The 15,358-nt window shown below is 41.2% G+C and overlaps 1 protein-coding gene across 3 annotated transcripts in view; it reads right to left on the bottom strand.

Annotated features, from left to right (window-relative positions):
- Positions 1 to 378: 378 nt before the first annotated feature.
- Positions 379 to 15,358, bottom strand: part of Taf1b (TATA-box binding protein associated factor, RNA polymerase I subunit B) — a 76,606-nt gene continuing 61,626 nt past the window's right edge. The window contains exons 13-16 of one of the 3 annotated variants that reach the window (XM_045149662.1): positions 8,807 to 8,877; positions 7,385 to 7,607; positions 1,497 to 1,686; positions 379 to 567 (exon numbers count right to left, since the gene is read on the bottom strand). In XM_045149662.1, the coding sequence (XP_045005597.1) occupies positions 556 to 567; positions 1,497 to 1,686; positions 7,385 to 7,607; positions 8,807 to 8,877 (496 nt within the window). In that variant the 3' untranslated portion in view covers positions 379 to 555. Of the gene's footprint in view, positions 568 to 903; positions 1,687 to 7,384; positions 7,608 to 8,806; positions 8,878 to 15,358 lie in introns of those variants that run through there. The other 2 variants (XM_045149661.1, XM_045149663.1) reach the window with 2 other exon arrangements.

The following is a 15,358-nucleotide window of genomic DNA, read 5'->3' as shown; positions in this document are numbered from 1 at the left end:
TTCTGAGTCATCCCAAGGTCACTGCCATCTGAAAAAAGAAGGTTCTCTAACCAAAAGTGAGAGTAGCATTAATATATGGGTATGAACATTAAGAGAAATGTGTACTGGGTAGTTTGGTGAGCACAGTATATACATTTAGCTAGACAGGAGTAGACATTACACCCCTAGGGCTAATGATTACCCCTGTTTTAAGTTTTCAGTATCAGAAATGTATTCCCTCCCATGGAGCAGGCCTCCAGTCAAGTTAGAGGGCGGCTGGTTTCCCCCATGACAGATGTGCCACTATTGCACCCATTGGCTCATTTGGCCTGGCTGGCCAAATATAAGGCTTGTAGTGTCCACTGTTGAGTATCTTCATTGGTGATTTCTCTCTCCCATTGAACTGCATGCAGTGTGGCTTTTTCCAGCTTTCTGTCAGCTCGTCTTGATGGAGGAGGCTTTCAGATTAGCTCCAGCGGGATTTCTCAGTGACCTTGCAGTCCACACCCTTATTATCAAATAATACTTTTACATATGCATATATGAAAGCTTCTAATGTTTAGATCTTTGATGTATTTAGAATTTACTCTGTGAAGAGTAAGAAAGTGATATAATATAAATTTAAAGCCAGACATTTGGTGTATGCTTGTAATCAACACTCTGGAGGCAGATGTAGAAGGATGAGGAGTTTGAGGACAGCTACAAGGTAAGACCTGTTTGTTTATTTTTTTATCAGTGCAAAAGGTAAAGTTATCTTAAAAAATAAAATGAAAGCCAGGTGTGGTGGCGCATGCCTTTAATCTCAGCACTCGGGAGGCAGACTAGGAGGAATGCCATGAGTTCAAGGCCACCCTGAGACTCCATAGTGAATTCCAGGTCAGCCTGGGCTAAAGTGAGACCCTACCTCGAAAAATTAAAAAATAAAATAAATATAAATTTCTGTATACCATTTCTACAACTTTTATTTTAATTGTCCAGAACATTTATGAAAAAAATTCAGGGGATGGGAAGATGGCTCAGCAGTTAAAGGAGCTTGCTTATAAAGGCTGTCAGCTAGAATTCAAGTCCCCAGCCAAAGTGGGCATTTGTTTGCAGTGACAAGCTCATGTGTGCACAAGTGGTAGTCTCAGACACTCTCAAGCCCTCATATTTGCACAAGAAGTGCACTTAACTGATAAGCCATCTCTCCAGCTCCACAACATATATTTTCATTTGCACATTTGGTACATATGTTGCATGGATGCAATAAAATTATTTTACATAATCCCTTGAAATATATTACAATTTGACATTAGCACCATTATGAAAATAATTTTCCACATATTCCCCCACTACCTCATAGGGACTGACTAAGATCTTTATGATCCCAGAGTGAATACCATAACCCCACTGAGGAGGTTACCCAGGGGAAAGAAAGCAGGAGTGATGGGATAAAACAATGTAATCTATTATAACATATAAAATTAAATTTAATTTAAAAAATGTTTCTCTGTCATTTTTCTCACTTATCTTCTTACTTTCTTGGATCCTGAAGAATTCTTTTTTGCTTCACTGTACTTTTTTTTGAAAAGCTTCTTTTCAATTAAGCTCACTTCCTCATGGAGAACAGAAGTCTTTATTCGTAGTAAGAAGGAGAAGATATTTAGAATAAATTGATAACTCAGAGAAAAATTTGATTCTTCATAGGTTGTCACATGTTTACAATAACTAAAAAGGTGAAAAAAAGGAGTTAGTTTATCATTAAAGGGAAATTCAGAAATCCATGCATCCATCCTTTGGACATCTCTTACATAACTCAGTAAGTACATATGATTAACCTTCAAGTATGAGTTAGAAGGGACTTAGAACAACTGTTAAGACCAAGGCAATTTTTTTCATTGTCCACAGCCACCATAGAGGGGACACAGATAATACAAGAAAGCAGGTCTTAAAGTGCCGACCTTGGGTTACTTTATTCCAGGTGGGTCACTGCCTTCCTTCTTATGGCAAAGCAAACTAGAGCATACAGGGAGAGATTCTGTACTATTTTTAGTGTGGGAATGGAACCCAAGGTTTTGTGCATGCTAGGCAAACACTCTATACTGAGCTATACTTTGCTATACTCTGGGCATATTTTTTTTCTTTTTCTTTTTTTTTAATTAATTAATTTATTTATTTGAGAGCGACAGGCACAGAGAGAAAGACAGATAGAGGGAGAGAGAGAGAATGGGTGCGCCAGGGCTTCCAGCCTCTGCAAACGAACTCCAGATGCGTGCGCCCCCTTGTGCATCTGGCTAACGTGGGACCTGGGGAACCGAGCCTCGAACCAGGGTCCTTAGGCTTCACAGGCAAGCGCTTAACCACTAAGCCATCTCCAGATGCATGTGCCACTTTGTACATCTGGCTAACATGGGTCTTGGGGAATCGAACTTGAGTCCTTTGGCTTTGCAAGCAAACACCTTAACCGCTAAGCCATCCCTCCAGCCCTGTCCTGGATGTTTCAACAAGTAAATAATATGGAGAAAAAGAGACATAAGAAGGGACTTTAGCAGCTAAAACACTTTAGAGATATTTTATTCACTTGCAAAGGTTGGACCTAGGCTGGAGAGATGGCCTAGCAATTAAGGTGCTTGCCTGAGAAGCCTAAAGACCCAGGTTCAAGACCCTAGTACCCACGTAAGCCAGATGCACATGGTAGAGCATGTGTCTGGAGTTTGTTTGCAGTAGCAAGAGAATCTGCAGTGGCTAGAGGTCCTGGAGTGTCCATTCTCTTTCCCCCTCACATAAATAAAAAATAAAATAAAATATTTTTTAAAAGATGGCTCTTATTTGGTTTCTGAATGCAACTCATTAAAAGAAATGATACCATGCTGGAGAGATGGCTCAGAGGTTAAGGCGCTTGCCTGCAAAGCCTAATGATGTGGTTCAATTCCCCAGTAGCCACATAAAGCCAGTTGCAGAAAGTGGTGCATGTGTCTGGAGTTCATCTGCTTTCAACTAAAGAAATAAATATACAAATAAATAAATAGGCAAGTAAGTAAATGAAGTAAAATAAGTGATACCATAACTAAGAAATCTAACTCTAACTGCAAGACTAAAGAATTACCATTTATTTTAAATGTCTAATGGTTTAATGATTTTATTTTTCAAAATATGACACTTATAATCTGCTTCCAAATAGTGTACGAGTAGCAAGGGAAAGCAGGTTGAGCTATGCTGACAAATCCTTAAGCTAGTTACGTACAGGACTCATTGCTCCCGGCCATAGGTAAGTTTAAAACAAGTAAACAGACACAGGGCATGGTGGCACATGCCTTTAATCCCAGCATTTGGGAGGAAGAAGTAGGAGGAGTGCCATGAGTTTGAGGCTACCCCGAGACTACATAGTGAAGTCCAGGTCAGACTGGGCTAGAGGGAGACCCTACCTCAAAAATAACCCCCCAAAACAAACAAACAAACAAAAAAACAAAGAAAGAAACAAAACAAACAACCAAAAAACCCCCAAATAAACAGGTTGGAGAGAGGGTCTAGCAGTTAAGGCGCTTGCCTGTGAAGCCTAGGGATCCATGTTTCAAAACTCCAGATCTCACATTAAGCCAGACACACAAAGCTGAGGCAAGCACAAGGTCACACATATCCACTAGGTGACACAAGCATCTGCAATTCGATTGCAGTGGCTGAGGCCCTGGCATGCCAATTCTCTCTGTTTGCCTCTCCTCTCTTTCGCTCTCTCTAAAAAGGAAAATAAAATAAGATAAGTAAACACCCATCCAGAGACTAGATGGCTTACATATAATGTATATGGTCCTAAATTGCTGGATGCTTGTATTTGCACCAAAGCTCTGCCACCACCAGTGGTTGCTGGGATAAGTGTTCTCAGTTCTCTTGTCTATAAAGTAATAGTAATTGCACTTCTTTGGGCTGGTGAGATGATTCAGTAAGAGCATATATTAGGCACTTAACCTTGTGCTTGGCAAATAGCAAGGTCCCTCAAAATCTACTCCCCTCCACTTCTTTAAATGTTTTATTTTCATTTACTCCTAAGGCTATTTTAATAGTATATAATAAAGTCAACTGTGTACAATGTTTCATTAGTAGGAAACTAAAAGCCTTTATGGAGGGGAGAAGAGAGATGGCTTAGCCTTGCCTGTGAACCCTAAGGACTCATGTTCAATTCTCCAGGTCCCACATAAGCCAGATGTACAAGATGATGCAAGCAGGCAAGGTCGCACATGCATACAGGGTGGCACACAGGTCTGGAGTTCAACTGCAGTGGCTGAAGGCTCTGGCACATCAATTCTCTGTCTCACTCTCTCGCATGAAAAAAAGGACAGTCTGTTGGGCTTGCCTCAAAAAAAAAAAAAAAAAAAAAGTTACAAAAAAGCCTTTATAGGGGGTTCTGGGGAGATGGCTCAGCAGTTAAAGGTGCTTGCTTACAAAACCTGCTGGCCTAGGTCTGATTCCCTAGCACCCACATACAGTCAAGAAAAGAAAAATGGAACATGTGTCTAGAGTTCATTTACAATGGCAAGAGGCACTGGTATACCCATACTTTTTCTTCTCTCTCTGCTCACAAATAAATATACATTTTAGAAAAGAAGTAACCTTATTAAAAAAAAAAATCCTTTATGCTTATCACTGATTAGTTTAAGATAAAGTACAAGCCATGGACAGCATTTTGCCCAAACATAGTGGCCTCTGCTTTTCTTTCTAATTTATTTATTTATTTTAGGTAGGGTCTAGCTGTAGCCGAGGCTGACCTGGAATTCACTTTGTAGTCTCAGGCTGGCCTCGAACTCACAACAATCCTCCTACTTCTGCCTCCTGAGTACTGGGATTAAAGGGTGTACCACCATGCCTGGGTTTCTTCCTCATTTTAAAGTTTCAGCTATGAGATTTTTTCAGGAAAAAAATTTTCAAAACTGAACAAGTGCTGTTTTTTTACTGAAGGACCATAAAAGAGCTCTATTTCTGCACCAGAAAGATGAAGGGTCCAAGGTCACTGATACTAGCTTGTTAAACTTCAAACAGTACTGTAAAATGGATTATGCCCCAGAATAAATTAAGAAAACTATCCTAAAGTCCTAAGAGGTAAAAACAAAGGATAGCATGCTATAATTTGGCTATTGCCAATTATTCTACAATGAGCATAAGTGGTGATGTCCTTAGCATGTAGGTGATCAATGGACGTTTATACAAACGCCTTTATATCCACAGTTAATAAAGAAGAGGGGAGCAGTGTAAGGTTATACCCATCCTTGAGGTTCAATGGTATGGGAAAGGAATAGTCTCTGAATTTTGCAGACAAAAAGTTAAATTACTCTAGTTAATGTTTTGGTTCAAATTTGTAACATATTTGAGTTGATGTTTTAGAAATTATTGTTTAAAAAAATGGTTAACCTCAGACTACATAGTGAATGCCAAATTCGCCTGGACTAGAGTGAGACCCTACCTCAAAAAACTGAAAGAAAAACAAAAAAGGTTAGTTTTAGAAGTTCAAATTTTTGTGGTGTCTCACCAAGGACCTCCATTTCCTGTGGAATGAAACCAGAAAAAGCACAGCTCTATTTCTCCTGTGGAAGGAGTCAGAGCCATTGCCTAGACAGGTCTTTTGGCCTAGCTTAGTATCTACACTGTGCAGGGGATTGGGTTTTCGTTGTTCATTTTTTTGAGACAGGGTCTCATGCTAGCCCAGTCTGATCTGGATTTCAATATGTAGCCAACGCTGGCCTTGAACTCATGATGATCTTCCTACCTCAGCCTGAGTGCTGGCATTAAAGGCATGCTCCACCATAGCCTACTTACTAGGATGGCAGCTCTGCCTTGGCAGGAGGGATGAGCCACTTCCTATATCCTGAGAAGGCTGGTGGCCTTTCTCTAATTAGATCCTGACTCAGAGTGCTCTCAGAGAAAACAGGCTTCTCTGGCACACACAAAATTAAGTCCTTTGGCATATCAAAATTCTATGGGAAGATAAGCACTCGTGAACATCAAATCCTTTTCATTTTAAACATTTTGAAGGAAATCTTTAAAAACTGAGTTATAAGGCAGCTCATACCTATAATCTCAGAACTCAGGAGGCAGAGGCAGGAGAAAAACTGCAAATTCAAGTCTGGTCTATCTAGTGAGTTATAGACCAGTCAGAGCTACATAACACGACTCTGTGGTGGACATTATTCGTTCATTCATTTGTTCATTCAAGAAACACTTGGGGTCTGGAGAGATAGCTTAGCAGTTAAAGAGGCTTGCTTACAAAGCCTGACAGCCTGGGCTCATTCAATTCCCCAATCTCCATGTAAAACTAGATTCACATGGTGATGCATGCATCCGGAGTTTGTTTGTAGTGGCAAGAGGCCCTGGTACATCCATTCTCTCTCTGCTATAAGTAAGTAAAAATATTTTAAATTTTATTAAAAGAAACACTTGATGAGTACTCACATTATACCAGGTTCTGGCTAACTATATTATGTTTACTTAAAAGAGTATCTTAGCCGGGCGTGGTGGCACATGCCTTTAATCCCAGCACTTGGGAAGCAGAGGTAGGTGGATCGCCATGAGTTTGAGGCCACTCTGAGACTACATAGTGAATTCCAGGTCAGCCTGAACTAGAGCAAGATCCTACCTCAAAAAACAAAACAAAAAAGAGAGTATCTTGATTCTTAGGAAATACTTGAAGACCCAGGAGGCAAGTAGCATGGTGTATATAATATACCCCCCCAAAGGAATAATATGTACTAAAAATATAGTGGGCTCTTATGATCAGCATTCACTGGCATGTGTATGCCTGGCAGTATCACAGCTTAATCAAGCCACGGGAAATAGTGTGTGCTAACTATGTGATAACATCTTTTAAAAATTTCACCAGTTTCCCTCAAACTCATACACAAGACTCAATGTACTCAGCTTATAATCTTCTGGGGCCACAGGTGAGCCTCTGTGGAAGAGTGTGTATGTAGTTAAGCATGTACTCAGCCCTTGTTTAATCTCTAGCACTGAAAGGACAAAAACCAACTACACAAACAACTAAATTCCAATAAAAACTTGTGTGGCTCTTTTTTATGTGGTACTTTTTTTGCACTTATATATGTTATTTTTCTTTTCTTTCTTTTTAAATTTTTTTTTTTTTTTTGCTTATTTGAGAACAACAGAGAGAGAAACAGGCAGAGAGAGAGAGAATGGGTGCGCCAGGGCATCCAGCCACTGCAAACAAACTCCAGATGTGTGTGCCCCCTTGTGCATCTGGCTAACATGGGTCCTGGGGAATTGAGCCTTGAACCAGGGTCCTTAGGCTTCACAGGCAAGCGCTTAGCCGCTAAGCCATCTCTCCAGCCCTATATATGTTATTTTTTTCAATTAGAAAAGAACACTCTATAGGCCAAACTGGAGATTTTGTCATGTCTTGTATCTTTTGAGTGGCATAACCTACCTTTTACAAAATTTCTGGGTACTAAGCCAATACAATGAATTCTTGGTTATCAATGAATGGCCTTTCTTTATGAAGACTCCTTGGAGGCTATGTCCATGGAAACAAGTTCTATCAGTACCTTCTTCAGTCCAGTTGAACTGAAAACTTGAGGGGCCTTTCTTTTCAACCACTGGTGTTGGATCAACCAGCATACTAAATTGTTTTTGTAGGTTCACCACCATTTCTGGAAATGGAAATAAAAAGCAAAAGTTAACTTACAACTGAGAGTTTCCTTAACAGCGCTGTAACTAAAGATGATCTCTTTGGAGCCACAGGGGCAGAACCCAGGCAAAGAGACTTTCCACTCACACCAACCTCCTTGCAAAGTCAAAGATGGTTTCTTTGCTTTGCTTTTCTTTTTCTGGCTTTTTTGTCAGTCTGGCCTAAAAGTCTTGAGATCCTTTTCTTAACCTCCCCAGTGCTGGGGTTACAAGTGGGCACTATTCACAGCCATCTGGTTTCTTCATTTTGATTGTATCAGAGCAATACATGAATGTGACATTTAGGTGAAACTGAAGCAGGATGAAGGGCATTAGGAAACTAATTAAAAATTACTACAATAGGGGCTGGAGAGATTAAGGCACATGCCTGTGAAGCTAAAGGACCCAGGTTTGATTCTCCGGGTCCCACGTAAGCCAGATGTACATGGTGACACATGCATCTGGAGTTTGTTTGTAGTGGCTAGAGGCCCTGGTATACCCATTCCCTCTCTCTCTCAAATAAATAAAAATAAAATCTTTTTGAAAAATTACTAAAATAGAAAGCTGGGCATGGTGGCATATGCCTTTAATCCCAGAACTCTGGAGGCAGAGGTGGAAGAATCACTGTGAGTTTGAGGCCACCCTGAGACTACATAGTGAATTTTAGGTCAGCCTGAGCTAGAGTAAGGCCCTATCTTGAAAAACAAAAAACTTTTACTAAAATAGTACATTTTATCGCAATTTAAAAGAACAATCAAGGGCTAGAGAGAAGGCTTAGCAGTTAAGGTGCCTGCCTGCGAAGTCTAAGGACCCAGGTTCGATTCTCCAGGTCCCACATAAGCCAGATGTGCTTGGTGCTTTCTCTCCCTCTCTCTCTGTCTCTAATAAATGAATAAAAATAAATCTTAAAAAAAAAAAGAAGAATCAAGACACTCTATAAGCAATTTTTCAGACAGAGTTTTTCTAAAAGTCAGAGGATGTTAGAATTTGATGGAAACTTAAGCTCTGTTCTGAATATCGTGACAAGTTTCTGAAATAAAGGCTTGTGTTCCTTTGGATGTAGACATGCACAGAAGCACTGCAGAGTAAAAAATGTACTTACACATTCTCCTCTCACGTCTAGACAGCTGCCATTCTACAACTGCATTGCTACCTGGCACAAGTGAGAAAAAGCTCAACTCACCTCTTCTTTTATATACTACTGGTTTGTCGATGTGTGAATGATAAAGTGGCCTTTCACTTTTCCACACATACCTGTACAAACAGAACAATAGATGAAGTAGGATAGGGACACAGTACTGAGATCAGTCTCTTTGAGGCAGTATCTGCAATTCCTAAGGTTCAGTGCAAGAGTTCTGGCTTGGCCTGGACTATGGGCACATGTCTAAACTATCCATAGAGCCTCACCCTAGAAGGAAGCTGAGTCACAGCAACCAGTAGTATGGTGTGCTCCTCCCGCACGTCTCTCAGATGCTGTAGAGCTACTAATTATACAAAACAAAGTTGAAATGATTTCCCTCACCATAAAGTTTCCCTTGCGAGTCTCAAAGTGAAGTACCTGAAGTAACTGTTTCACCTGAGTTCCCGTAAATGTAGGCTAATTCTGAAGCTAGGTTCCCAGCTGGTGGAGATTTGGGAACTAACTCCTAGAGGCAGTGTATTGTTGGGGGTGGGCTTATGGGTGATATAGTCAGTTTCCCCATGCCAGTGTTGGGCACACTCTCCTGCTGCTATTGTCCACCTGATGTTGGCCAGGGGTGAGGTCCACCCTCTGCTCATGCCATCGTTTTCCCTGTCACCATGGAGCTTTCCCTTGAGCTTATAAGCCAAAATAAACCCTTTTTCCCCTGCAAGCTGTTCTGGTTGGGTGATTTCTGCCAGCAAAGCGAACCTGACTGCAACAGCCTGCCTTTGTCTCAAAAGCTCTTTTCTGAGGACTGTACTAGTGGTCCTTCCAGTTCTGGTAGCTCATACAAAGTAGACAGTATATGGTATTCAGTGACTATAAATCTATCACATTCCTGATGGGAATAAAAAGGAAAGATCTAGATTCTATCATGATAGAGAACTAAGAATACCCTTCCACTGAGTCAACCTGGTCTTGCCTAGGGAAGGCTAGTCAGGTAGGTTCACTGTAGATGGGATGCTGGGTTGATCTCGTGCAGGGTCACCTCCAGGGCAAAGACCAAACACTATCTGGCATTCCTACAGGTTACTGGTGATCAGTTCCGGACTCAGGCCAAAAGGAGGTGACATATCTTATTTCTGGTTCTAGTGGCCACTGCTAACCCTTGCTAAGGTGATGTGCTTTCTGAGTTTCCTAAAGTAGAAGCCTTTTCTAGCCTGCAATAATAATAAAAATAATAATAAAATCTACCTCCTTCTTTGTTTGAGGTAGGCTCTCACTCTAGCCCAGGTTAACCTGGAATTCATTCACTGTGTAATCTCACTCAGGCTGGCTTGAATTCATAGCAATCCTCCTATCTCAGAAGAGTGCTAACATTAAAGGCATGTGCTACCACACTCAGCTTTCTTTTTCTTTTATTGGTTTTTTGAGGTAGGGTTTCTGTCTAGCTCAGGATGACCTGGGATTCACTATGTATGTAGTCTCAGGGTGGCCTCGAACTCACGGTGATCCTCTTACCTCTGCCTCCCAAGTGCTGGGATTAAAGGTGTACGCCACCACACCTGGCTTCTTCTTCTTCCTTTTTTAAATATCATTTATTGGGCTGGAGAGATGACTCAGTGGTAAGGGTGCTTGCCTATAAAGCCTACTGACTAGAGTTAGAGTCCCTAGTACCCACATAAAGCCAGATGCACAAAATGAGGCATGTGTGTGGAGTTCGTCTGCAGTAGCTGGAGGTCCTGGTATACCCATTCTGACTATCTCACTTCTCTCTCTGCTTGCAAATAAATAAATAAAAATATTTTTTTGTTCATTTTTTATTTATTTATTTGAGAGTGACAGACACAGAGAGAGAGAGAGAATGGGCGTGCCAGGGCTTCCAGCCACTGCAAACGAACTCCAGACGCGTGCACCCCCTTGTGCATCTGGCTAACGTGGGACCTGGGGAACCGAGCCTCGAACCGGGGTCCTTAGGCTTCACAGGCAAGCGCTTAACCGCTAAGCCATCTCTCCAGCCCAATAAAAATATTTTTATAAAAAATTATTTGTGGGCTGGAGGGATGGCTTACCAGTTAAGGTGTTTGCCTGAAAAGCCAAAGGACCCAGGTTCTATTTCCCAGGACCCACATTAGCCAGATGCACAAGGTGGCACATATGTCTGGAGTTCGTTTGCAGGGGCTGGAGGCCCTGGTGTGCCCATTCTCTCTTTCTCTCCCCCTCTTTCTTTCTGTCAAATAAATAAATAAAAATTTAAAAAGTTATTTGTAAGAAAAGAAAGTGAGTATGGGTGTGCCAGGGCCTCCTGCCACTGTAAACAAACTCCAGACACATGTGTCACTTTATGCATCTGGCTTTATGTTTTTATGTGGGTACTGGAGAATCAAACCTGGGCTGTCAGGGTTTGCAAGCAAGCAACTTTAACCACAAAGCTATTCCAGCCCACATCTCCTTCTTGATCCCAGCTGCCCTTCACAGAAAACAAAATTGAATCAGAGAATCTGATTGTACTATCTTCTAGTGAAATGTCTTTGAGTGACAAACTAAGGAGGGTCTGGAAGGCAGACCTGGTCTTCTTATGACCCAGTGATGGGAACAGCACAGAGTAGGACTCAATTGAAGTACTTCTAACTAGATGAATATGAGAACAAATGCATTTAGAATTCTTAGCTGGCCTTCTACTTTCACACGGCTCTTGTCAGGAGGAATTAGGATAATATATGGTGGTGCACTCCTGCAATCTCAGGAAAAGGAGGTAGGATGATCAAGAGTTCAAGACCAAGCTGGGTTACATGAGATTTTGTCTCAATAAACAAAACACACACACAATAAAAACAAAAAGATAATACATGTACAAGATCTTTAAATCCTATATAATCATTAAGATGTAATTATTACAGCCAGGTGTGGTGCCTCACGCCTATCATCACAGCACTCAGAAGGTTAAAGTAGGAGGGTCACTGTGAGTTTCAGGTCAGCCTTTCCTGTGTAATATAATTAAACTGTGGACTTTTAAAAATATTTTTATTCATCCATTTGAGAGAGAAAGTGGTAGGTAAGCAGGTAGGTAGGCAGGCAGGCACACAAATAGATAGAGTACGGGCATGCCGGGGCCTCTAGCTGCTGCAAAAGATCTTCAGACGCATATGCCACCTTGTGCATCTGGCTTTACATGGGTATTGGGGAGTCAAACCTGGGTCCTTAACCATCTCCACAGTCTTAAACTCTAGTTTTAACTACACTTCCCTACTAATGATGTTCGGCATCTGTCACGTATAGTCTATTTATTTGAAAAATTGAGTTATTTTCCTGTTTTTCTCTTTCTATTTTTAAATATTTTATTTATTTATTTATTTATGAGAGAGAGAGAGAGAGAGAGAGAGAGAGAGAATGGGCATGCCAGGGCCTCTAGCCCTGCAAATGAACTCCAAACACATGTGCCATCTTGTGCATCTGGTTTATGTGGATCCTAGGGAATTGAACCTGGGTCCTTAGGCTTCACAAGTAAGTGCCTTAATACTAAACCACCTCTCCAGCCCTTACTTTCCTATTTTTATGTAACTTCTTGCTCAAAAAAATCTTTATTTATTTATTTATTTATTTAGAGGGGTTGAGAAAGAAAGAGGCAAATAGAGAGAAAATGGGCACACTAGGGCCTTTGGATGCATGTGCCACCGTGTGCATCTGGCTAATGTGGGTCTTGGGAAACTGAACCTGGGTTCTTTGGCTTTGCAGGCAAGTGCCTTAACCACTAATCCATCTTTCCAACCTAAATTATTTATAGTATAGATAAAAACCTTTTATCAGATACATGATTTCATGCAATTTCTCTGAGGGTATGGCTTTTTTTAAAGTGCCTTTTGAGGAAAGTTTCTATTTCTAATGAAACCTAATTTATCACTTTTTATTTTATGGATTATGACTGTTTTTGCTCATGTATAAGTGTGCATGTGTGGTATGTGCACATCCTTGTGCTCTTACGGTACCCCATTCACTCGCCTGTGGTGGTCAGAGTTGTGACGGGTGTCCTATTCCATTGCTCTTATGTCTGTTCTTATTTAAGACAGTTCTTAAAAATATTTTTATTTATTTATTTGAGAAGGGGGGAGGAGAGAGCGAGAGAGCGAGCGAGCGAGCGAGAGAGAGAGAGAGAGAGAGAAAGAATAAGAGTGCCAGGGCCTCAAGCCACTGAAAAACTCCAAATGCATGTGCATCTGGCTTACTTGGGACCTGGAGAATCCAACCTGGGTCCTTAGGCTTCACAGGCTAGTGCCTTAACTGCTGAGCCATCTCTCCAGTTCTAAGCCAGTGTCTTTGCTGATATTGGAGCTTATTTTAACAAGCTGGGGCAATTCCCTGGTCTCTTTGCTCCCTTTTGTGGGTCTGGGGTTGTAGGCACACATGGTCACTCCTAGCTGTTAACATGGGATCTGGAGATACAAACTCAGGTGGCTTCAGGCCCTCATATTTGAATGGATCACTTAATTGCTGAGTCATTTTTCCATTTGGGATTAGCTTTGGATGTTAAACCTAAACCAAAAGGCCACAGTTTTTTTTTTTTCCTACACATGCTTTTAATTTTTTTAAAAGCTTTTTTTTTTTAAATGTTCATTTATTTGAGAGGGGGGGAGGGAGGGAGGGAGAGAGAATGGGCACACTGGGGCCTCCAGCTGCTGCAAACAAACTCCAGATGCATGTTCCACCTTGTATATATGGCTTACGTGGGTCCTGGGGAATCAAACCTGGCTCCTTTGGCTTTGCAGGCAAGCACCTTAACCGCGAAGCCATCCCTTAAGCCCTGCATCTAACTTTCGTCCATTTTTTTCTCAACATGTACAAGAAACAGGTAGTCATCAAAGTAGCCAACTATACTATTTATTTTTTTAATGTTGTATGTATATGTGTTTGGTATGGATGTAAGCCCAGGGAGGCCAGAGGTCGGTATCAGGTGTCTTCCTTGATTGCTCTCTACCTTATTATTTGAGGTAATAATAACAAGGGCTCACATCAAACCTGGAACTAGACTCTAGCCAGACAGCCCTGGAGATTTTTCTGTCTCTACCTCCCCAATGCTGGGATTCCAGGTACATATAGTGCCTGGCTTTTACATGGGTGCCAGGGATCTAAACTCAGGACCCAAGCTTGTGCAGCAAGCAGAGTTTACCTACTCAGCCATCCCACCAGACCTAAACTGTTTTTTGTTTTTTTTTTTCCCAAGGTAGGGTTTCGCTTTAGCCCAGGATGACCTGGAATTCACTATGTAATCTCAGGGTGGCTTGAACTCATGGCAATCCTCCTACCTCTGCCTCCCAAGTGCTAGGATTAAAAGTGTGCCACCATGTCAGCTTAAGCTGTTTTTGACTACTGTTTGCTAGTGTTTTTCATCATCTCATGCAAAAAATCATGCTTAGATACAGATTTTAATAATCTTCTTTTGACAATATAAAAAATAATATTGATAGGAACAGGGGGAACATACTAAATTTAGGGTTGGAGATATAGCTAGTGGTAGAATGCTTGTCTAGCATGCATAATGCCCTGGGTTCTATCCCCAGTACTTAAAAAGAAAAGAGACGGGCATGGTGGTGCACACCTTTAATCCCAGCACTTGGGAGGCAGAGGTAGGAGGATCACTGTGAGTTCGAGGTCACCCTGAGATACATAGCAAATTCCAGGTCAGCCTGGGCTAGAGTGAGACCCTACATTGAAAAAACAAAAACAAACAAACAAACAAACAAAAAACACCAAAAACAAAAAGGAAAGTAAAAAAGGGAGAGAAGGAGGGAGGGGGTAGGAGGAAGAGAGGCATGGGGGGGGGGAATAGAAATTTATAAGAAAATGGGGTGAAGGAGATGATAGAGACTGGTCAGCATGCCCAGTGACCTTTGTGCCCACACATCAGTTAATGGTGACTGACACTGCTCTCATGTATTAACCTTACCACACACTATGTGAAGGAGGATTTTGGTAAGGAAGTCTCTGGATAACCTCCTCTCTGAGGCCTGGTGTCTTGCTAGAAACTGGTATTTTATAACTGGACTTCTTTTGGTTGCTAAATTCTCCTCTAAAATAGCTAAATGCCAGAAGTCTTAGATGTATATCTGATTATAACACTGCAAATGTGGAGTTTAATTAATATTAATATAAAAAAGAAAACAATTAAAAGTAGAATCAGGCAAGGTGGCACATGCTTTTAAAACCCAGCACTCTGGAGGCAGAAGTAGGAGGATTATCATGAATTAAAAGTCACCCTGAGGTACTACATTTTGAATTCCAGGTTAGCGTGGGCTACAATGAAACCCAACATCAAAAACCAAAAAATAAAAAAAATAATACTACAAGCAAAAAGTAGGGATTGGAGGAGTAGCTCAGTAATATAGCACTTTTTTTTAAATTTTTTAAAATTTTTTATTTTTTTAAATCTTTTTTTTTAAATTTTTATTTATTTATTTGAGAGTGACAGACACAGAGAGAAGGACAGATAGAGGGAGAGAGAGAGAATGGGCGCGCCAGGGCTTCCAGCCTCTGCAAACGAACTCCAGACGCGTGCGCCCCCTTGTGCATCTGGCTAACGTGGGACCTGGGGAACTGAGCCTCGAACCGGGGTCCTTA

The sequence above is a fragment of the Jaculus jaculus genome, chromosome 5 (genome assembly GCF_020740685.1).
Source record: "Jaculus jaculus isolate mJacJac1 chromosome 5, mJacJac1.mat.Y.cur, whole genome shotgun sequence".
Taxonomy (NCBI): domain Eukaryota; kingdom Metazoa; phylum Chordata; class Mammalia; order Rodentia; family Dipodidae; genus Jaculus; species Jaculus jaculus.
Note: the sequence above shows the minus strand (reverse complement) of the source record. Positions and strands in the feature narration are given on the sequence as shown.